At 56.6% G+C, this 21,865-nt stretch overlaps 1 protein-coding gene across 1 annotated transcript; it reads left to right on the forward strand.

The window, feature by feature from the left end:
• Positions 1-1,304: 1,304 nt before the first annotated feature.
• Positions 1,305-21,865, forward strand: WDR87 (WD repeat domain 87). The gene has a single exon (XM_051990868.1). The coding sequence runs from the start codon at positions 3,204-3,206 to the stop codon at positions 21,648-21,650; it is 18,447 nt and encodes a 6,148-aa protein (XP_051846828.1). The 5' UTR covers positions 1,305-3,203; the 3' UTR covers positions 21,651-21,865.

Below are 21,865 nucleotides of genomic sequence, written 5' to 3' on the forward strand. Positions count from 1 at the left end.
GAAATCCGAAAGGAAGCCTGGGTGGGCTTGGAGCGGCTCGGCCTGATCAGTCACCTCTTCGCCATCCCCCTGGTGCAAGGGCTGTTGGACAAGGATGAGACCGTTAGGAAGAAGGCCTGGGAGCTCATCGGGTCTCTGACGGGCATCCAGGACAAGGCCGGCTTGCTGGAGCTGCTCCAGGCCCAGGATACCTTTAAAGCGCTGCAGTAAGTATTGGGGGGAAGGGGGAGGGGCGAGGTTCGGGGGCTCTGAGGGGCATCCAGGACACAGGCAGCTTACTGGAACTTCCAAGGGCTGCGGTAAGGGCTTCCATTTGGGGGGGGGTCAGCGGCTCCCCTTCCTCTGATTTCCCCTCCTTGTCCGCGGGCCTTTGCTCACCCCCTACCCAGAGAATGATAGTCTCTGAGCTGGATGGGACTCTCAAATCCATCCGATGGGGGAGCTAGTGGTGTAGGGGAAAAAGAAGTCCGAGGCCCTGAGTTCTAATCTCACCTCTAATACCACCTAGGAGAACTTGGGTAATGTACTTCACTGGCCTGTTTCCTTATGTATCATTTTAAAAATGAGATTGGATTATCAGTTCCTCTGAGGTCCCTTCTAATTATTACTGTTGCATGATCCAAGGATTGTCCCCAACAGCATCCCCAATGAGGGAGTGCCCAGCCTCTCCTTCAGTGACCTGTCCCTCCTTCCACCCACCCCTCAGCCTCTTTCTTCCCCTCCTCCTCTGCTCTTCCTGAGGCCCTCCCAGTCTGCTCTCATCTCCTGGTGGTCCAGAACAGCAGCCTGAAGACTCTCGGCCCCCAAGATCACTTCTTTAAAATTTTTTTTTAATTTAAAGAAACTGTTCTTAATTCTTTTTTAATTTTTATGAAAGCTTTTTATTTTCAAAACATATGCATGATTAATTTTCCAACGTTAATCCTTGCAAAAACCTTGTGTCCCAATCCCTCCCCGTCGTCCCCAAGATGGCAAGTAGTCCAATCCTTGTTAAACATGGTAGAAATCTGTGTTAAATCCAAGTATGCCTCCATCTTTGCGCAATTATCCGCACGCATCACTTCTTCCGCCTTGCTCTCCACAGGCAGGAGAAGATCGGGAACCAGTCCTTGGACCAGCTGCTGGGGATTCGGCTGCAGGACCTTTACACCCTTACAGACGTGGTGGAGCACCAGCTCAGCGACAGCCTCAATCCCATCGACTATGAATCCCAAGTCTCCTTTCTTCCAAGCCCTTCGGTGGTCTCTCAGCATCCAGCCTTCATTAGCCCCCAGGACATTATTACAACTGAAATTTCCCTAAGAGAAGAAAAGAAGCAGGAAATGCTCAGAAGGGCAGGTACCTAACCATCAAGAGCTTTCCTGTAGGGCTTTCCCTTGGAAGGGAACTGAGGGAAAGGGGAGGGTTCCTCACCACAAAAGCTTGTCTCCGATGACTACCCCTACTGTAAACTCAGTGTCCTCATCTGTGAAATGGATAACTACTTCACAAGGCTGTTGGGTCAAAGATAGCCCCCATCAAACAAATAGCTCCTGTTGTGATCTTTATTAATGATTCTTGTGTCTCTCTTGTCCCCTCTTTCTCTTGCTCCTTTCTTGGTCTTTTTCCCCTCTTCTCAGTGTACCCTCGAGCTGACATTCCTCCCCACCCCCATCTGCAGACTGGCACTCCATCTAGTTAGGAGATGGCTTCCAAGCCTCCCTCTGCAGGTCTGCCCTCTCTTCTGGGTTCCAGGCTTACTCTAGCACCATCAGCCTGGAGGATGTCCTCTCCCAATCCCCTGTCAGCACCTCAAACGCAGAGGCACAGTAGGATGGAAACAATTCTCCATGGGAGCATGGGGCCAAATCCCTCCTCTGCTTCCCCCCTACTCATCTGATTTTGGACAGATTTCCTCCCCTCGATCTTATCTGGGGGTTGACAGGTTGTCCCATACTTGACCACAGAATAGAACCAGAAGGGTTTGAGAGGGCACATAAGTCACACGGGGCAACCCAGAAGAGCTGGATTTAGAGCCGGGATACTAAGACCTGAGCTGAGCCTTGGGGAGAAAGGCGATACCAGGTACCTAAAAAGGAGTTGGGAGGGCAAGGAAAGGTGAGGAAGGACTCCGATCCAAACATGGGTGGGGGCATGCTTGTACCAAGGTGAGAAAGGGGATAAAATGCTGAAACTGGCAAATAACCAGGGGACCAGTTTGGCAAACAGAAGAAGAGGAGTCCTAGGGGAATGGTCTCAGAATGGAAAGGGCTGAGTTCACCAGGGCATGACCTCTGACCTAGATGTTGGTAAGAAGAAAATGAAGTCTGGATGGAAGGGATGTTAGCCATGGGGTGACCAAAGGAGAGAAAAATAGAAGTTGTGGATGAGGCAGAATTATTGTTTCAGTTATGTCCGGTTCTGTCACAACCGCGTTTGAGATTTTCTTGACAAAGGTACTGGAGTGGTTTGCCATTTCCTTCTCCAGCTCATTCACAGATGGGGAAACTGAGGCATGAAATTAATTGACTTTTCCAGGGTCACACAACTAATAACTACCTGAAGTAGGATTTGAATTCAAGATGAGTCTTCCGGGCTCCAGATCCAGCACTCTATGCATTATGGCGACAACTAATGGACATAATTGATTAAATTGGATAAATGATAAGTTTGTGCGGTATGATAGAAATACGGTTTCATATTTTCCAGTCCAGTGGGGGTCTTCTTGACAAATGTTTGCTCAATGTAGTGACAATTGAAGGAAACCTATCAGGCCTTGGTTTTTCTAGCTTTGGGCTTGGGACAGAGGCCAGAGATGGGCTATTTCTTTGACTCTCTGTTCCGGTGGGGTTCTGCCCAATTTACCTTAGATTTGGGGACAAGTTTTTCCATTGCTCTCATTGTGTGTCTCTGTGTGTTTTCCTGCAGCGAAGATCACAGCCAAGTCTCTGGATGTCCTCAGGAAGTCCAGAGACAAAAGCCAAGAAGAGAGGAAATCTTTCAGATCTATTACCCTTGCAAAGTCCGGGAAGGCCCGGGGGCAGGCTGTGAGCAGAGATGATAGCCAGCTCCCAGATGATAGCTACTTCCCATCGGTCTCACTGTCCGCCACTCAACTTTCTCCGAGCAGGTCCCCGAGAGAGTCCGAGATTGAGCGTTGGGATATACAGAAGCGGATACCACTGGATGTTCAGAGCCAAGAAACCTTGAGTGATCGTGGTGATATGAAGCCAGTTCAGATCAAGAAGGCCAAGAAGCCTAAAAGGAAGGGTAAAGCTAGGAAGAAGGTGGAGGCGGAAGGAGAGGAGGAAAAAGACAAGGAAAGGATGAAAGAATTGGAGAAGACCCTGGAAAAGAGTCTCGAGATGATTGAGGGGAAGCCTGCCAGGTACTCTGAAAAGGACAAACTTAGGGAGATGGTCAAAGAGATGTCTGAGTTTCCTGAACAGGAGAAAACCAAAACCTGGAGAGACAGCCTCCTCCAGCTAGTTAATGTGAGAGAGTCAGCCTCCCTAAAAGGGGAACTGGGTCAAGACATAATGGATGTGGCTCAGGAGAAGCTGGATAAGAAGTCTGCTAGCTGGGACCTCCTCCAGACCATGTTCCAAGGAGGAAGAGAAAAGGTGAAGGAAGGGGAGGAGGCGGCTGTGGTCTTGGAGGAAAAGAAGAAGCTAAAGCCTAAGATAGAGGAAATGGATATTATGCAGCCCAGGAAAAAGAAAGTGTTTTTCTCAGAAACTGAGACCTTTGAGACCCCTACCTCTCAAGAGGCTAAACTCAGGAGAAAAGAGTGGAAAATGGTACAGAGGGAGAAGACACTGGCCAAGAAGGAGAAGAAACTGGTTAAGGAGGAAGATGAGCTGACCAAGACCAAGGATTATCTGGCCAGGAGAGAGGAAAAGCTGGCTAAAAAAGAGAGTCTGCTGGCCCAGTTAAAGAAGGCACTGGTCAAGGAGGAGAAAACAAGGCAAAAGGTCAAGAAGGAGGAATACAAGGGAACTGTCCGCGACAAAGCCAACCTGCTGCTGACCATGTTCAAGGATGCGTCCAGGGATGTCATGAGGCGGGCCAGGCAGGAAAGAGTGAAGTCCAGGACTCGGAAGAGTCTCGTGAAGGATGTGACAAAGGAGAAAGCTTCCTTAGACCAAATCTCCAAGGGGACCCCCGAGGACTATGAGAAGAAGAAACTGGTTAGGGAGAGGAGGGCAGCTGAAAACGAGCAGATGGAGAAGATGCTAAAGGAAAAATGGCAGAGAAAGTCTCATGAAGAAGTCGAACGTTTTCTGGACGAGAGTGAAATGCTGCCTGAGGAGGGGCCCACCAAGAAGCAACGGCTTGAGAAAAGGGCATCCAAGAAGCGGCGGCCATCTGAGAAGGAGTTGTCTTTTGAGGAGCCGCCATCTGAGGAGCCCACCGAGAGAGTGTCCCGGGAAAGGAGGCCATCCAAGAAGCGGCGGCCGTCTGAAAAGCTGCTGTCTGAGGAAAAGCCGCCATCTGAGGAGCCCACCGAGAGGCCGCCCCGTAAAAGGAGGCCATCCGAGAAGCGGCGGCCGTCTGAGAAGCGGCGGCCATCTGAGAAGCTGCTGTCTGAGGAGCCACCATCTGAGGAGCCCACTGAGAGGCTGCCCCGTGAAAGGAGGCTATCTGAGAAGCGGCGGCTGTCTGAGAAGCGGCGGCCATCTGAGAAGCTGCTGTCTGAGGAGCCACCATCTGAGGAGCCCACTGAGAGGCTGCCCCGTGAAAGGAGGCTATCTGAGAAGCGGCGGCTGTCTGAGAAACGGCGGCCATCTGAGAAGCGGCAGCCATCTGAGAAGCTGCTGTCTGAGGAGGAGCCGCCATCTGAAGAGCCCACTGAGAGGCCGCCCCGTGAAAGGAGGCCATCTGAAAAGCTGCTGTCTGAGGAGCCACCATCTGAGGAGCCCACCGAGAGGCTGCCCCATGAAAGGAGGCCATCTGAGAAGCTGCTGTCTGAGGAGGAGCCGCCATCTGAAGAGCCCACCGAGAGGCCGCTCCGTGAAAGGAGGCCATCTGAAAAGCTGCTGTCTGAGGAGCCGCCATCTGAGGAGCCCACTGAGAGGCCACCCCGTGAAAGGAGGCCATCTGAGAAGCGGCGGCCGTCTGAGAAGCGGAGGCCATCTGAGAAGCGGCGGCTGTCTGAGAAGTGGCGGCCACCTGAGAAGCTGCTGTCTGAGGAGGAGCCACCATCTGAGGAGCCCACCGAGAGGCCACCCCGTGAAAGGAGGCCATCTGAGAAGCGGCGGCTGTCTGAAAAGCGGCGGCCATCTGAGAAGTGGCGGCCATCTGAGAAGCGGCAGCCATCTGAGAAGCTGCTGTCTGAGGAGGAGCCACCATCTGAGGAGCCCACCGAGAGGCCGCTCCATGAAAGGAGGCCATCTGAGAAGCGGCGGCTGTCTGAGAAGCGGAGGCCGTCGGAGAAGCGGCGGCCATCTGAGAAGCGGCGGCCGTCTGAGAAGCTGCTGTCTGAGGAGGAGCCACCATCTGAAGAGGAGCCATCTGAGAAGGGATCACCTAAGAGGGGACGGTCCAAGAAACTGAGGCCTGGGAGGGAGCCAACTGAGAAGCGGCTGGCTGAGGAGGGGCCCTCTGTGGAGGGGCCACCTGAAAAGCGGCCAACTGAGGAGGTGCCATTGGAGAAGAAACCACCAGAGAGGGGGCTATTAGAGGAGGCTTTTCAAGAGGGACTACCCGAGAAGGGGCCTTCTGAAGAGCAGTTACCTGAGAGGGAATGGTCCGAGGAAGAACAATCGGAGGAGGAGCGGCCCGAGAGAGCCGCCCGAAAAAAGAGACTGCCTGAGAAGGCGCCCTCCAAAAAGCGGTTACCTGAGAGGGAACGGTCCGAGGAAGAACCATCCGAGGAGGAGCGGCCCGAGAGAGCCGCCCGAAAAAAGAGACTGCCTGAGAAGGCGCCCTCCAAAAAGCGGCTCCCTGAGAGGGAACGGTCCGAGGAAGAACCATCTGAGGAGGAGCGGCCAGAGAGAGCCGCCCGAAAAAAGAGACTGCCTGAGGAGGCGCCCTCCAAAAAGCGGTTACCTGAGAGGGAACGGTCCGAGGAAGAACCATCCGAGGAGGAGCGGCCCGAGAGAGCCGCCCGAAAAAAGAGACTGCCTGAGAAGGCGCCCTCCAAAAAGCGGCTCCCTGAGAGGGAACGGTCCGAGGAAGAACCATCCGAGGAGGAGCGGCCCGAGAGAGCCGCCCGAAAAAAGAGACTGCCTGAGAAGGCGCCCTCCAAAAAGCAGTTACCTAAGAGGGAACGGTCCGAGGAAGAACCATCCGAGGAGGAGCGGCCCGAGAGAGCCGCCCGAAAAAAGAGACTGCCTGAGAAGGCGCCCTCCAAAAAGCGGTTACCTGAGAGGGAACGGTCCGAGGAAGAACCATCCGAGGAGGAGCGGCCCGAGAGAGCCGCCCGAAAAAAGAGACTGCCTGAGAAGGCGCCCTCCAAAAAGCGGCTCCCTGAGGGGGAACGGTCCGAGGAAGAACCATCCGAGGAGGAGCGGCCCGAGAGAGCCGCCCGAAAAAAGAGACTGCCTGAGAAGGCGCCCTCCAAAAAGCGGCTCCCTGAGGGGGACCGGTCCGAGGAAGAACCATCCGAGGAGGAGCGGCCTGAGAGAGCCGCCCGAAAAAAGAGACTGCCCGAGAAGGCGCCCTCCAAAAAGCGGCTACCTGAGAGGGAACGGTCTGAGGAAGAACCATCCGAGGAGGAGCGGCCCGAGAGAGCCGCCCGAAAAAAGAGACTGCCCGAGAAGGCGCCCTCCAAAAAGCGGCTCCCTGAGAGGGAACGGTCCGAGGAAGAACCATCCGAGGAGGAGCGGCCCGAGAGAGCCGCCCGAAAAAAGAGACTGCCCGAGGAGGCGCCCTCCAAAAAACGGCTCCCTGAGAGGGAACGGTCCGAGGAAGAACCATCCGAGGAGGAGCGGCCCGAGAGAGCCGCCCGAAAAAAGAGACTGCCTGAGGAGGCGCCCTCCAAAAAGCGGCTCCCTGAGAGGGAACGGTCCGAGGAAGAACCATCCGAGGAGGAGCGGCCCGAGAGAGCCGCCCGAAAAAAGAGACTGCCTGAGGAGGCGCCCTCCAAAAAGCGGTTACCTGAGAGGGAACGGTCCGAGGAAGAACCATCCGAGGAGGAGCGGCCCGAGAGAGCCGCCCGAAAAAAGAGACTGCCTGAGAAGGCGCCCTCCAAAAAGCGGTTACCTGAGAGGGAACGGTCCGAGGAAGAACCATCCGAGGAGGAGCGGCCCAAGAGAGCCGCCCGAAAAAAGAGACTGCCTGAGGAAGCTCCCTCCAAAAAGCGGCTACCTGAGAGGGAACGGTCCGAGGAAGAACCATCCGAGGAGGAGCGGCCTGAGAGAGCCGCCCGAAAAAAGAGACTGCCTGAGGAGGCGCCCTCCAAAAAGCGGCTCCCTGAGAGGGAACGGTCCGAGGAAGAACCATCCGAGGAGGAGCGGCCCGAGAGAGCCGCCCGAAAAAAGAGACTGCCTGAGGAAGCTCCCTCCAAAAAGCGGCTACCTGAGAGGGAACGGTCCGAGGAAGAACCATCCGAGGAGGAGCGGCCTGAGAGAGCCGCCCGAAAAAAGAGACTGCCTGAGGAGGCGCCCTCCAAAAAGCGGCTCCCTGAGAGGGAACGGTCCGAGGAAGAACCATCCGAGGAGGAGCGGCCCGAGAGAGCCGCCCGAAAAAAGAGACTGCCTGAGAAGGCGCCCTCCAAAAAGCGGCTCCCTGAGAGGGAACGGTCCGAGGAAGAACCATCCGAGGAGGAGCGGCCCGAGAGAGCCGCCCGAAAAAAGAGACTGCCTGAGAAGGCGCCCTCCAAAAAGCGGCTCCCTGAGAGGGAACGGTCCGAGGGAGAACCATCCGAGGAGGAGCGGCCCGAGAGAGCCGCCCGAAAAAAGAGACTGCCTGAGAAGGCGCCCTCCAAAAAGCAGTTACCTGAGAGGGAACGGTCCGAGGAAGAACCATCCGAGGAGGAGCGGCCCGAGAGAGCCGCCCGAAAAAAGAGACTGCCTGAGAAGGCGCCCTCCAAAAAGCAGCTCCCTGAGAGGGAACGGTTGGAGGAAGAACCATCCGAGGAGGAGCGGCCTGAGAGAGCCGCCCGAAAAAAGAGACTGCCTGAGAAGGCACCCTCCAAAAAGCGGTTACCTGAGAGGGAACGGTCTGAGGAAGAACCATCTGAGGAGGAGCGGCCCGAGAGAGCCGCCCGAAAAAAGAGACTGCCTGAGGAGGCGCCCTCCAAAAAGCGGCTCCCTGAGAGGGAACGGTCCGAGGAAGAACCATCCGAGGAGGAGCGGCCCGAGAGAGCCGCCCGAAAAAAGAGACTGCCTGAGGAGGCGCCCTCCAAAAAGCGGCTCCCTGAGAGGGAACGGTCCGAGGAAGAACCATCCGAGGAGGAGCGGCCCGAGAGAGCCGCCCGAAAAAAGAGACTGCCTGAGGAGGCGCCCTCCAAAAAGCGGCTCCCTGAGAGGGAACGGTCCGAGGAAGAACCATCCGAGGAGGAGCGGCCCGAGAGAGCCGCCCGAAAAAAGAGACTGCCTGAGAAGGCGCCCTCCAAAAAGCGGCTCCCTGAGAGGGAACGGTCCGAGGAAGAACCATCCGAGGAGGAGCGGCCCGAGAGAGCCGCCCGAAAAAAGAGACTGCCTGAGGAGGCGCCCTCCAAAAAGCGGCTCCCTGAGAGGGAACGGTCCGAGGAAGAACCATCCGAGGAGGAGCGGCCCGAGAGAGCCGCCCGAAAAAAGAGACTGCCTGAGGAGGCGCCCTCCAAAAAGCGGCTCCCTGAGAGGGAACGGTCCGAGGAAGAACCATCCGAGGAGGAGCGGCCCGAGAGAGCCGCCCGAAAAAAGAGACTGCCTGAGAAGGCGCCCTCCAAAAAGCGGCTCCCTGAGAGGGAACGGTCCGAGGAAGAACCATCCGAGGAGGAGCGGCCCGAGAGAGCCGCCCGAAAAAAGAGACTGCCTGAGAAGGCGCCCTCCAAAAAGCAGTTACCTGAGAGGGAACGGTCCGAGGAAGAACCATCCGAGGAGGAGCGGCCCAAGAGAGCCGCCCGAAAAAAGAGACTGCCTGAGGAGGCGCCCTCCAAAAAGCGGTTACCTGAGAGGGAACGGTCCGAGGAAGAACCATCCGAGGAGGAGCGGCCCGAGAGAGCCGCCCGAAAAAAGAGACTGCCTGAGGAAGCGCCCTCCAAAAAGCGGCTACCTGAGAGGGAACGGTCCGAGGAAGAACCATCCGAGGAGGAGCGGCCCGAGAGAGCCGCCCGAAAAAAGAGACTGCCTGAGAAGGCGCCCTCCAAAAAGCAGTTACCTGAGAGGGAACGGTCCGAGGAAGAACCATCCGAGGAGGAGCGGCCCAAGAGAGCCGCCCGAAAAAAGAGACTGCCTGAGGAGGCGCCCTCCAAAAAGCGGTTACCTGAGAGGGAACGGTCCGAGGAAGAACCATCCGAGGAGGAGCGGCCCGAGAGAGCCGCCCGAAAAAAGAGACTGCCTGAGGAAGCGCCCTCCAAAAAGCGGCTACCTGAGAGGGAACGGTCCGAGGAAGAACCATCCGAGGAGGAGCGGCCCGAGAGAGCCGCCCGAAAAAAGAGACTGCCTGAGAAGGCGCCCTCCAAAAAGCGGTTACCTGAGAGGGAACGGTCCGAGGAAGAACCATCCGAAGAGGAGCGGCCCGAGAGAGCCGCCCGAAAAAAGAGACTGCCTGAGAAGGCGCCCTCCAAAAAGCGGCTACCTGAGAGGGAACGGTCCGAGGAAGAACCATCCGAGGAGGAGCGGCCTGAGAGAGCCGCCCGAAAAAAGAGACTGCCTGAGGAGGTGCCCTCCAAAAAGCGGCTACCTGAGAGGGAACGGTCCGAGGAAGAACCATCCGAGGAGGAGCGGCCCAAGAGAGCCGCCCGAAAAAAGAGACTGCCTGAGGAAGCTCCCTCCAAAAAGCGGCTACCTGAGAGGGAACGGTCCGAGGAAGAACCATCCGAGGAGGAGCGGCCCGAGAGAGCCGCCCGAAAAAAGAGACTGCCTGAGAAGGCACCCTCCAAAAAGCTGCTACCTGAGAGGGAACCCTCCAAAAAGCGGTTACCTGAGAGAGGACCATTTGATGAAGAACCATCCGAGGAGGAACAACCTGAGAGAGCCCCCCGAAAAAAGAGACTGCCTGAGAGGGAGCCCTCTAAAAAGCAGCTCCCTGAGAGGGAACCCTCCAAAGAGCTGTTACCTGAGAGGGGACCATCCGAGGAAGAACCATCCAAGGAGGAGCAGCCTGAGGAGGGGCTGCCTGAGAGAGTCCCCCCAAAAAAGAGATTGCCTGAGAGGGAGCCCTCCAAAAAGCAGCTCCCTGAGAGGGAACCCTCCAAAGAACGGTTATCTGAGAGGGGACCATCTGAGGAAGAACCATCAAAGGAGGAGCAGCCTGAGGAGGGGCTGCCTGAGAGAATCCCCCCCAAAAAGAGATTGCCTGAGAGGGAACCCTCCAAAAAGCGGTTACCTGAGAGGGGACCGTCTGAGGAGCTAGCTGAAGGGTCACCATCTGAGGAAGAACTATCTGAGGAGGAGCAGCCTGAGGAGAGGCTGCCTGAGAGAGCCCCCCAAAAAGAGAGACTGCCTGAGAAGGAGCCCTCCAAAATGCGTCTCCCTGAAAGGGGACCGTCTGAGGAGCTGGCTGAAGGGTTACTATCCAAGGAAGAACCATCTGAGGAGGAGCAGCCTGAGGAGGAACTGCCTGAGAGAGTCCCCCCAAAAAAGCGGCTGCCTGAGAGGGAGCCCTCCAAAAAGTGGTTACCTGAGAGGGAGCCCTCCAAAATGCGTCTCCCTGAAAGGGGGCCGTCTGAGGAGCTGGCTGAAGGGTCACCATCCGAGGAAGAACCATCTGAGGAGGAGCAGCCTGAGGAGGGGCTGCCTGAGAGAGTCCCCCCAAAAATGCAGCTGCCTGAGAGGGAGCCCTCCAAAATGCAGTTACCTGAGAGGGAGCCCTCCAAAAAGCGTCTCCCTGAAAGGGGACCGTCTGAGGAGCTGGCTGAAGGGTCACCATCCGAGGAAGAACCATCTGAGGAGGAGCAGCCTGAGGAGGGGCTGCCTGAGAGAGTCCCCCCAAAAATGCGGCTGCCTGAGAGGGAGCCCTCCAAAATGCGGTTACCTGAGAGGGAGCCCTCCAAAAAGCGGATACCTGAGAAGGGACCGTCTGAGGAGCTGGCTGAAGGGTTACCATCCAAGGAAGAACCATCCAAGGAGGAGCAGCCTGAGGAGGGGCTGCCTGAGAGAGTCCCCCCAAAAAAGAGATTGCCTGAGAGGGAGCCCTCCAAAAAGCAGCTCCCTGAGAGGGAACCCTCCAAAGAACGGTTATCTGAGAGGGGACCATCTGAGGAAGAACCATCAAAGGAGGAGCAGCCTGAGGAGGGGCTGCCTGAGAGAATCCCCCCCAAAAAGAGATTGCCTGAGAGGGAACCCTCCAAAAAGCGGTTACCTGAGAGGGGACCGTCTGAGGAGCTAGCTGAAGGGTCACCATCTGAGGAAGAACTATCTGAGGAGGAGCAGCCTGAGGAGAGGCTGCCTGAGAGAGCCCCCCAAAAAGAGAGACTGCCTGAGAAGGAGCCCTCCAAAATGCGTCTCCCTGAAAGGGGACCGTCTGAGGAGCTGGCTGAAGGGTTACTATCCAAGGAAGAACCATCTGAGGAGGAGCAGCCTGAGGAGGAACTGCCTGAGAGAGTCCCCCCAAAAAAGCGGCTGCCTGAGAGGGAGCCCTCCAAAAAGTGGTTACCTGAGAGGGAGCCCTCCAAAATGCGTCTCCCTGAAAGGGGGCCGTCTGAGGAGCTGGCTGAAGGGTCACCATCCGAGGAAGAACCATCTGAGGAGGAGCAGCCTGAGGAGGGGCTGCCTGAGAGAGTCCCCCCAAAAATGCAGCTGCCTGAGAGGGAGCCCTCCAAAATGCAGTTACCTGAGAGGGAGCCCTCCAAAAAGCGTCTCCCTGAAAGGGGACCGTCTGAGGAGCTGGCTGAAGGGTCACCATCCGAGGAAGAACCATCTGAGGAGGAGCAGCCTGAGGAGGGGCTGCCTGAGAGAGTCCCCCCAAAAATGCGGCTGCCTGAGAGGGAGCCCTCCAAAATGCGGTTACCTGAGAGGGAGCCCTCCAAAAAGCGGATACCTGAGAAGGGACCGTCTGAGGAGCTGGCTGAAGGGTTACCATCCAAGGAAGAACCATCTGAGAAGGAGCAGCCTGAGGAGGGGCTGCCTGAGAGAGTCCCCCCAAAAAAGTGGCTGCCTGAGAGGGAGCCCTCCAAAATGCAGTTACCTGAGAGGGAACCCTCCAAAATGCGGTTACCTGAGAGGGAGCCCTCCAAAATGCGGTTACCTGAGAGGGAGCCCTCCAAAAAGCGTCTCCCTGAAAGGGGACCGTCTGAGGAGCTGGCTGAAGGGTTACCATCCAAGGAAGAACCATCTGAGAAGGAGCAGCCTGAGGAGGGGCTGCCTGAGAGAGTCCCCCCAAAAAAGCGGCTGCCTGAGAGGGAGCCCTCCAAAATGCAGTTACCTGAGAGGGAGCCCTCCAAAAAGCGGTTACCTGAGAGGGAACCCTCCAAAATGCGGTTACCTGAGAGGGAGCCCTCCAAAATGCGGTTACCTGAGAGGGAGCCCTCCAAAAAGCGTCTCCCTGAAAGGGGACCGTCTGAGGAGCTGGCTGAAGGGTCACCATCCGAGGAAGAACCATCTGAGGAGGAGCAGCCTGAGGAGGGGCTGCCTGAGAGAGTCCCCCCAAAAATGCGGCTGCCTGAGAGGGAGCCCTCCAAAATGCAGTTACCTGAGAGGGAGCCCTCCAAAAAGCGGATACCTGAGAAGGGACCGTCTGAGGAGCTGGCTGAAGGGTTACCATCCAAGGAAGAACCATCTGAGAAGGAGCAGCCTGAGGAGGGGCTGCCTGAGAGAGTCCCCCCAAAAAAGCGGCTGCCTGAGAGGGAGCCCTCCAAAATGCAGTTACCTGAGAGGGAGCCCTCCAAAAAGCGGTTACCTGAGAGGGAGCCCTCCAAAATGCAGTTACCTGAGAGGGAGCCCTCCAAAATGCGGTTACCTGAGAGGGAGCCCTCCAAAATGCGGTTACCTGAGAGGGAGCCCTCCAAAAAGCGTCTCCCTGAAAGGGGACCGTCTGAGGAGCTGGCTGAAGGGTCACCATCCGAGGAAGAACCATCTGAGGAGGAGCAGCCTGAGGAGGGGCTGCCTGAGAGAGTCCCCCCAAAAATGCGGCTGCCTGAGAGGGAGCCCTCCAAAATGCGGTTACCTGAGAGGGAGCCCTCCAAAAAGCGGATACCTGAGAAGGGACCGTCTGAGGAGCTGGCTGAAGGGTTACCATCCAAGGAAGAACCATCTGAGAAGGAGCAGCCTGAGGAGGGGCTGCCTGAGAGAGTCCCCCCAAAAAAGCGGCTGCCTGAGAGGGAGCCCTCCAAAATGCAGTTACCTGAGAGGGAGCCCTCCAAAATGCGGTTACCTGAGAGGGAGCCCTCCAAAATGCGGTTACCTGAGAGGGAGCCCTCCAAAAAGCGTCTCCCTGAAAGGGGACCGTCTGAGGAGCTGGCTGAAGGGTCACCATCCGAGGAAGAACCATCTGAGGAGGAGCAGCCTGAGGAGGGGATGCCTGAGAGAGTCCCCCCAAAAATGCGGCTGCCTGAGAGGGAGCCCTCCAAAATGCGGTTACCTGAGAGGGAGCCCTCCAAAAAGCGGATACCTGAGAAGGGACCGTCTGAGGAGCTGGCTGAAGGGTTACCATCCAAGGAAGAACCATCTGAGAAGGAGCAGCCTGAGGAGGGGCTGCCTGAGAGAGTCCCCCCAAAAAAGCGGCTGCCTGAGAGGGAGCCCTCCAAAATGCAGTTACCTGAGAGGGAGCCCTCCAAAATGCGGTTACCTGAGAGGGAGCCCTCCAAAAAGCGTCTCCCTGAAAGGGGACCGTCTGAGGAGCTGGCTGAAGGGTCACCATCCGAGGAAGAACCATCTGAGGAGGAGCAGCCTGAGGAGGGGCTGCCTGAGAGAGTCCCCCCAAAAATGCGGCTGCCTGAGAGGGAGCCCTCCAAAATGCGGTTACCTGAGAGGGAGCCCTCCAAAAAGCGGATACCTGAGAAGGGACCGTCTGAGGAGCTGGCTGAAGGGTTACCATCCAAGGAAGAACCATCTGAGAAGGAGCAGCCTGAGGAGGGGCTGCCTGAGAGAGTCCCCCCAAAAAAGCGGCTGCCTGAGAGGGAGCCCTCCAAAATGCAGTTACCTGAGAGGGGACTGTCTGAGGAGCTGGCTGAAGGCTCACCATCTGAGGAGGAGCAGCCTGAGGAGGGGCTGCCTGAGAGAGCTCCCCAAAAAGAGAGACTGCCTGAGAGGGAGCCCTCCAAAAAGGGGTTACCTGAGAGGGGACTGTCTGAGAAAGAACCATCCAAGGAGGAGCAGCCTGAGGAGGGCCTTCCTGAGAGAGTCTCCCGAAAAAAGAGACTGCCTGAGAGGGAACCTTCCAAAATGTGGTTACCTGAGAGGCGACCATCTGAGAAAGAACCATCTGAGGAGAAGCAGCCTGAGAGAGCCCCCCGAAAAAAGAGACTGCCTGATAGGGAGCCCTCCAAAAAGCAGCTGCCTGAGAGGGAGCCCTCCAAAAAGTGGCTTCCTGACAAGACACCCTCTAAAAAGCAGCTCCCTGAGACGGGACTATCTGAAGAGCCGGTTGAAGGATGGCCATCCAAGGAAGAACTATACGAGGAGGAGCAGCCTGAGGAGGGGCTGCCTGAGAGAGCCCCCCTCAAAAAAAGACTGCCTGAGAAGGCGCCCTCCAAAATGCAGTTACCTGAGAGGGAGCCCTCCAAAAAGCATCTCCCTGAAAGGGGACCATCTGAGGAGCTGGCTGAAGGCTCACCATCCGAGGAAGAACCATCCGAGGAGGAGCGGCCTGAGAGAGCCCCCCGAGAAAAGGGACTGCCTGAGAAGACGCCCTCCAAAAAGCGGTTACCAGAGAGGGAACGGCCCGAGGAAGAACCATCCGAGGAGGAGCGGCCTGAGAGAGCCCCCCGAGAAAAGGGACTGCCTGAGAAGACCCCCTCCAAAAAGTGGCTACCTGAAAGGGGACCATCTGAGGAGCTGGCTGAAGGGTTGCCATCCAAGGAAGAACCATCCGAGGAGGAGCAGCCTGAAGAGGGCCTGCTTGAGAGAGCCCCCCGAAAAAAGAGACTACTTGAGAGGGAGCCGTCCAAAAAGCAGCTCCCTGAGAGGGAGCCCTCCAAAAAGCGGTTAACTGAGAGGGGACCGTCTGAAGAACCATCTGAAGAGGAGCAGCCTGAGGGGGCACCCCTCAAAAAGTGGCTTCCTGACAAGACACCCTCTAAAAAGCAGCTCCCTGAGATGGGACTATCTGAAGAGCTGGTTGAAGGATGGCCATCCAAGGAAGAACTATACGAGGAGGAGCAGCCTGAGGAGGGGCTGCCTGAGAGAGCCCCCCTCAAAAAAAGACTGCCTGAGAAGGCGCCCTCCAAAAAGCGGCTTCCTGAGAGGGAACCCTCCAAAATGAGGCTGCCTGAGAGGGGACCATTTGAAGAGCCATTTGAGGAAGTACTATATGAAGAGGGGCCATCTGAGGAGGGGCTGCCTGAGAGGGTGCCATCTGAGGAACCATCAGAGGAGTGGCCGCCCAAGGAAGAACCATACAAGGAGGGTCTGCCTGAAAGAGAGGCCCCCCAAAAGTGGCTGCCTGAGAGGGGACCATCCGAGGAGGTGTCTGAGGAAGTGCCATACAAGGAGGGGCCACCTGAGGAGGGACCATCTGAGAGAGGGCCCTCCCCAAAATGGCTGCCTGAGTTGGGGCTGATCGAGGAGTCATCAGAGGGGTGGCCACCCGAGGAAGCACCATGCGAGGAGGAGCTGCCTGAAAGAGGGGCTCCCAAAAAGCGGCTGCCTGAGAGGGTACCATCCGAGGAGCCGTTTGAAGAACAACCACATGAGAAGGGGCCACCTGAGGAAGGAATATATGAAGAGGGCCCATCTCAAGAGGGGCCACCTGAGAGGGGGACCCCCAAAAAGCAGCTGCCTGAGAAGGCACCCTCAAAAATGCAGCTGCCTGAGAGGGGACCATCCGAGGAGCCCTCTGAGGAAGTACTGTACAAAGAGGGCCCGTCTGAGGAGGGGCTACGGGAAAAGCTCAGGCCTGAAAGGAGGCCATCTGAGGAGGGGCCACCCGAGAGGAGGCTGTCTGAGGAAGGGCTGCCAGAGAGGAGGCCATCCGAGGAGGGGCCGCCAGAGAGGAGGCCGTCCGAGGAGGAGCCGCCAGAGAGGAGGCCGTCTGAGGAGGGGCCGCCTGAGAAGAGGCCCTCCGAGGAGGGGCCGCCCGAGAGGAGGCCATCCAAGAGGAGGCCGTCCAAGAAGCAGCTGCCTGAGAAGAGGCCCTCCGAGGAGGGGCCGCCCGAGAGGAGGCCGTCCGAGAGGAGGCCATCCAAGAAGCGGCTGCCTGAGAAGAGGCCCTCTGAGGAGGGGCCGCCCGAGAGGAGGCCATCCGAGGAGGGGCCGCCCGAGAGGAGGCTGTCCGAGAGGAGGCCGTCCGAGAGGAGGCCGTCCGAGAGGAGACCATCCGAGAGGAGACCGTCCGAGAGGAGACCGTCCAAGAAGCGGCTGCCTGAGAAAAGGCCCTCCGAGGAGGGGCTGCCCGAGAGGAGGCCGTCCGAGGAGGGGCCACCCGAGAGGAGGCCATCTGAGAGGAGACCGTCCGAGAGGAGGCCGTCCGAGAGGAGGCCGTCCGAGAGGAGACCGTCCGAGAGGAGACCGTCCAAGAAGCGGCTGCCTGAGAAAAGGCCCTCCGAGGAGGGGCCGCCCGAGAGGAGGCCGTCCGAGGAGGGGCCGCCCGAGAGGAGGCCGTCCGAGGAGGGGCCGCCCGAGAGGAGGCCGTCTGAGAGGAGACCGTCCAAGAAGCGGCTGTCTGAGAAAAGGCCCTCCGAGGAGGGGCCGCCCGAGAGGAGGCCGTCCGAGGAGGGGCCGCCCGAGAGGAGGCCATCTGAGAGGAGACCGTCCAAGAAGCGGCTGTCTGAGAAAAGGCCCTCTGAGGAGGGGCCGCCCGAGAGGAGGCCATCTGAGAGGAGGCCGTCTGAGAAGCAGCTGCCTGAGAGAAGGCTGCCCGAGAAGGAGCCATCTGAGAAGCAGCGGGCTGAGAGGAGGCCTTCTGAGACGCTGAGGACTAAAAGGAGGTCCTCCGAGAAGTGGCTGGCTAAAAGGAAGACGTCCAAGGGGTGGACATCCAAGGAGGGGCCATCTGAGGAGGGTTCGTCTGAAGAGGAACCCTCCGAGAAGCGGCTGGTTGAGAGGAGGTTGTCGGTGAAGCCGCGGCCTGAGAAGGGACGATCCGAGAAGCGGCCACCTCGGAGGGGGCCGTCGGAGAGGAGGCCGCTGGAGGAAAGACCGTATGAAGAGGGATTGCCTGAGGAACGGCCTTATGAAGAAGGACCAGCCGAGAAAATGCCGGCCGAGAGGGAGCCATCCGAGGGGTGGCCCTCCAAGGAGGGGCCATACGAAGAGGAGCCATATGAAGAAGTACCCTCGGAGAAGCGGCCGGCCGAGGAGGAGCCTTCGGAGGAGGGGCCATACGAAGAGGAGCTGTTGGAAGAGGGGCCATTCGAAGAGAGGCGGCACGAGGAGAGGCCATTCGAGGAGGGGCCGTACGAAGAGGGACCTTCCGAGAAGGGGCTGGCTGAGAGGGGGCCTTTGGAGGAGGGGCTGTATGAAGAGGAGCCGTCTGGGAAGGGGCGGTATGAAGAAGGGCAGTCTCAGGAGGGGCCGTACGAAGAAGAATTTTTCGAAGAGGGGAGGCCGCCCGAGGAGGGGCCCTCCGAAGAGGGACTGTCCGAGGAGGAGCTGTATGAGGAGGATCAGGACTCTGAGCTGTTTGTTGAGGGACTGCTCCTGAAACAAATGGGGATGCTATCAGAGAAAGAGCTAGATGTGCTGCGGACGAAGGGAATGCTGGCACTCCAGCACATCCCGCTGTCTAAGCGGGAAAGGCGAAAAATGATTAAACTGATGCAAGAGGAGATTAAGCTCCCCACCGAAGAGATGAAGCTGCTGGCAGAAGAGAAGCTGCTGGCTGAGGAAAGGGAGGTTTTACTCAAAGAGGAGAAGGCGCTAATCCAGAAGAAGCGTTTGTTGTTGGAGGAGGAGAGGGAGCTGGATCAGGAAGAGTCCATGGGGGAAGGCAAAGTTCCTTCCCCAGAAGAGAGGAGGAGGCGGCTCAAGAAAAAGACTAAGAAACTAGATATGGATGAGAACGAAACCAATTTTGAGAAAAAAGAGCTCGCCATGGAGAAGGACTTGCTGAAGGAAAGGAAGAAGAAGATTGTCCGGGAGAGGAAGAGAATAAGCAGAGCAAAGAGGCAGCTCCTCAAGACTGGCGACGTGGGACCTTCTTCTTCTGAAGAGCTGAGCGAATCCTCCGAGGAGGCCGGGGAGCAGTCCTCCTCGGAAGAAAGCGAATTGAGTAAGGGGGAAGGGAGGGGTGAGGAGTCAGAGAAAGAGGAGCCGAAAGAGGGAAGGAGAGACGAGGAGGATGAGCTGGACAGGGTCCGGAGGAGACAGCTCCAGGAGGACAGACAGAAGCTCTGGGACAAGAGGAAGCTGTCCAGAATTCTGAGGACGGTACTGCAAGCTGACTGGGATAAGTCTGATGAGGAAAAGGATGTGATGAGAGCGAGACTCCGAGAAAAGAGGAAGCAGCTCCGGGAGGAGAGGCAGGAGCTTCAGGAACAGAGGAAGGCATCCTGGACGCCGACAGATATGCTGCAAGTTCAGGATGTGGCCAGATCTGACGAGGATAGGTTCGCCATCAGACGAAAGCTCCGGGAACGGAGGAGGAATCTCCGAAAAGAAAGAGATCTGATGGAAGAGGAGAAAAACCTGTTAGAAGAAGAGGCAATCCTGGAAGATGAGGGGCCCGAGAGTCCACTTGAGCATGAGCTCCTGGAGAAGACACGAGAGATCCTGAGAGAGAAGGGTCTGCTTGAGGAAGGGGAAGTGCTGTCTAAGGAGGAGAGGAGGCTGGCAGGCCTGAAAGATGAGGGGCCCGAGAGTCCACTTGAGCATGAGCTCCTGGAGAAGACACGAGAGGTCCTGAGAGAGAAGGGTCTGCTTGAGGAAGGGGAAGTGCTGTCTAAGGAGGAGAGGAGGCTGGCAGGCCTGAAAGATGAGGGGCCCGAGAGTCCACTTGAGCATGAGCTCCTGGAGAAGACACGAGAGGTCCTGAGAGAGAAGGGTCTGCTTGAGGAAGGGGAAGTGCTGTCTAAGGAGGAGAGGAGGCTGGCAGGCCTGAAAGATGAGAAGCTAAAGGGGATTCCTAAAGAGCAGCTCTTGGAGGAGTTAAGAGAGGCCCTGAGAGAGAAGGGTCTGCTTAAGGAAGGGGAAGTGCTGCCCATGGCAGCGAGGAAGCTGGTAAGACTGAAAAAAAAGAAGCTGGAGAAGATTCCTGAAGAGACGCTCCCAGAGATGAGAAGAGAGACCCTGAGAGAGAAGGGTCTGCTTGAAGAAGGGGAAATGATGGCCAAGGAAGAGAGGAGTCTGGCCAAGGATGAGAGGAACCAGATTCGTTTGGAGAAGCAGATCTACTCCAATGAGAAGAGACTCGCCAATAAAGCAAGGGAGTTGGCCATGGCGGAGGCAGCCAAGCTCCAGGAAGAGACTGGAGATAAGATGGCCAAAAAGGAGATAAAGGAGTCTCCGGTGCTGAAGAATTGGTTGGATTGGCTTCAGTTGAAGCTTCAGAAACTTAGGAATCAAGAAAGGCAGAAGAAAAAGCAGAAGGCCAGGGACCACCTGCAACACCTCTTGGAGATGGAGTTAGAGGAAGAAGAGGAGGAAGGGGAGGAAGGGGAAGAGGAGGAAAAAGAGCTGGAGGAAGAGGAGGAAAAAGAAGAGGAAGAGAAAGGGGAGGAGGAGGAGAAGGAAGAGGAGAAGGAGGAGGAAAAGGAGAAAGAGGAGCAGAAACAGAGGGAGGAGGAGAAGAAGGAGAAGAAGAAGAAGAAGAAGAAGAAGAAGAAGAAAAAGAAGGAGGAGGAGGAGGAGAAGAAGAAGGAAGAAGCAAAGAAAGACATAATCAGTATCATTGAAATGGCTATGAAAGAGAGACCCTTCATCTCAAAGGAAGACATTTTGGAGAGAGCTAAAGGGGAGACAGTTGAGGAGGGTGTCGAGAAAGACTTGGGGCTGGAAGCTAGGCCCTCAGCTTCCATGGAGAGGAAAGCATCAGAAGCAAAGTTCGAAAAGATCTTAAAGGAACTTGAAGTCTTAACTCCATGGAAAGCCTTACAAGAGGACACTTCTTGGGAAGAGATCGAGAAGAAACTCTTCTTATCCAGAATCAAACCTAAGCTTCTGATTCCTAGGGAGAAAGAGCTTCTGGAAGATCAAGCCAAAGACCAAGAAGAAGAAAAAGAGCCCCCAAAAGAGCCCCAGCTGAAGATGCCGAAACTCAGAAAGGTGAAAGTCCCCAGTGATGTATCCAAGAAGAAGAAGATGATTAAGGAGAAAATAATGGAGGACAAGTGGAAGTGGTTTCTACTGCTGAAACAGATCATGCTAGGAGGACCTGTGGTGGGACTGACTGATCTAGATCTCGAAGTCCTTAAACTCAACCCCGAGGACCGGGACTGGTTGAACACCACTCTGGGTATGCTTCAGGACCAGGAACAGCTCACCAAGGAAAACTCCGACCAACTGTGCCAGTTGCTGTCCGGGGTTCTGTCCAAGGACCAGAAGGAATGGTTGCACTGGGCGGGACTGCAGACTATCAGTTTGCCCCAGAGGGGGCTGGCTGACACGGAGCTCCAACTTTCCGAGGATGAGAGGAAAAAAATCACCTTAAGTTCAGGACGTTTGAAGGTCATCCCTCCCATCAAGAAAGAGGTGGCCAAGCTCTCAGTCATCCCGGAGGCACCCATGGCCATCCCAGCCACGGTTCCAGCCACCCCTCTGCCTACCAGAGTCTCCATCACCGCCCCTTCCTCCATTATGGAAGAGCCATTGCCTCTGGACTCCAAGGACTGGAAAAGGCAACTTTCTATTCTGTTGAAGGACAAGGAGGCTATCACTCAGACAGCCTTGAGAGATATACCCCAGAGTGCTTCTCCTTATGTGGAAAAGTTACCTTTGATCTGGCGACTGAAAAAGGATCTCCAGACCTGGAAAAGCAAGACCACTCCCCGGCAGGGAAAGCGAGTCAAGAAAGCTGCTGCTAGCCGTCCAGAGGATGTGCTTCCTTGGGAGACCTTTGTTGCTCTGTACCACGTCCTCAAGACCCTGCAGGAGCGCTATGCGGAAGACAACTCCTACTGGATGTCCCAGTTCGACCAAATCCTGGATTTGTACCATCTCAGGAACACTGAAGTCCACACGCTGTTAAATGAACTACTGCAGAAAAAGGAACGCCTGCCATTGGATATACTGGACAAGCAGGCCCTGAAGAGTGAAGAAGGGGTGCCTGGGGAGCGCCTCATCTACCATATGAATTATAATCCTAAAAGAACCCCAACCTACCAATCCAAATTCCAGACTGTGATGCCCATGCCTGGGCAGAACCAGGTACACACAATTATACCAACAGGCAGTACCTCTTTTGGGAACATGGACTTTGTCTGGAAAAGCACAGTCTCTGGCCGACCCGGAGCGCTGCCTCAAATCTCCAACACCGCCCTCAAACGCTGACTCAGGCTCTGGTGTACCAGCACTGGAGGTCCGCCCCCATATACAATTTGCACCCCACAGACACCCGCACCAAGCTTTACACTGCTGCCTGAGGAGAAGTGTGAGCTGGTGCTGTCTTTCCCTTGTTTGTCTCCTCTCGCCTCCCAGTTCCAGTCTGGGACATAATCTCTCTCACCCCAAGTAAAGCACTGTTTCTTACTTTGAATAAAAACAGT

Source organism: Antechinus flavipes, chromosome 3 (genome assembly GCF_016432865.1).
Source record: "Antechinus flavipes isolate AdamAnt ecotype Samford, QLD, Australia chromosome 3, AdamAnt_v2, whole genome shotgun sequence".
Lineage (NCBI taxonomy): Eukaryota > Metazoa > Chordata > Mammalia > Dasyuromorphia > Dasyuridae > Antechinus > Antechinus flavipes.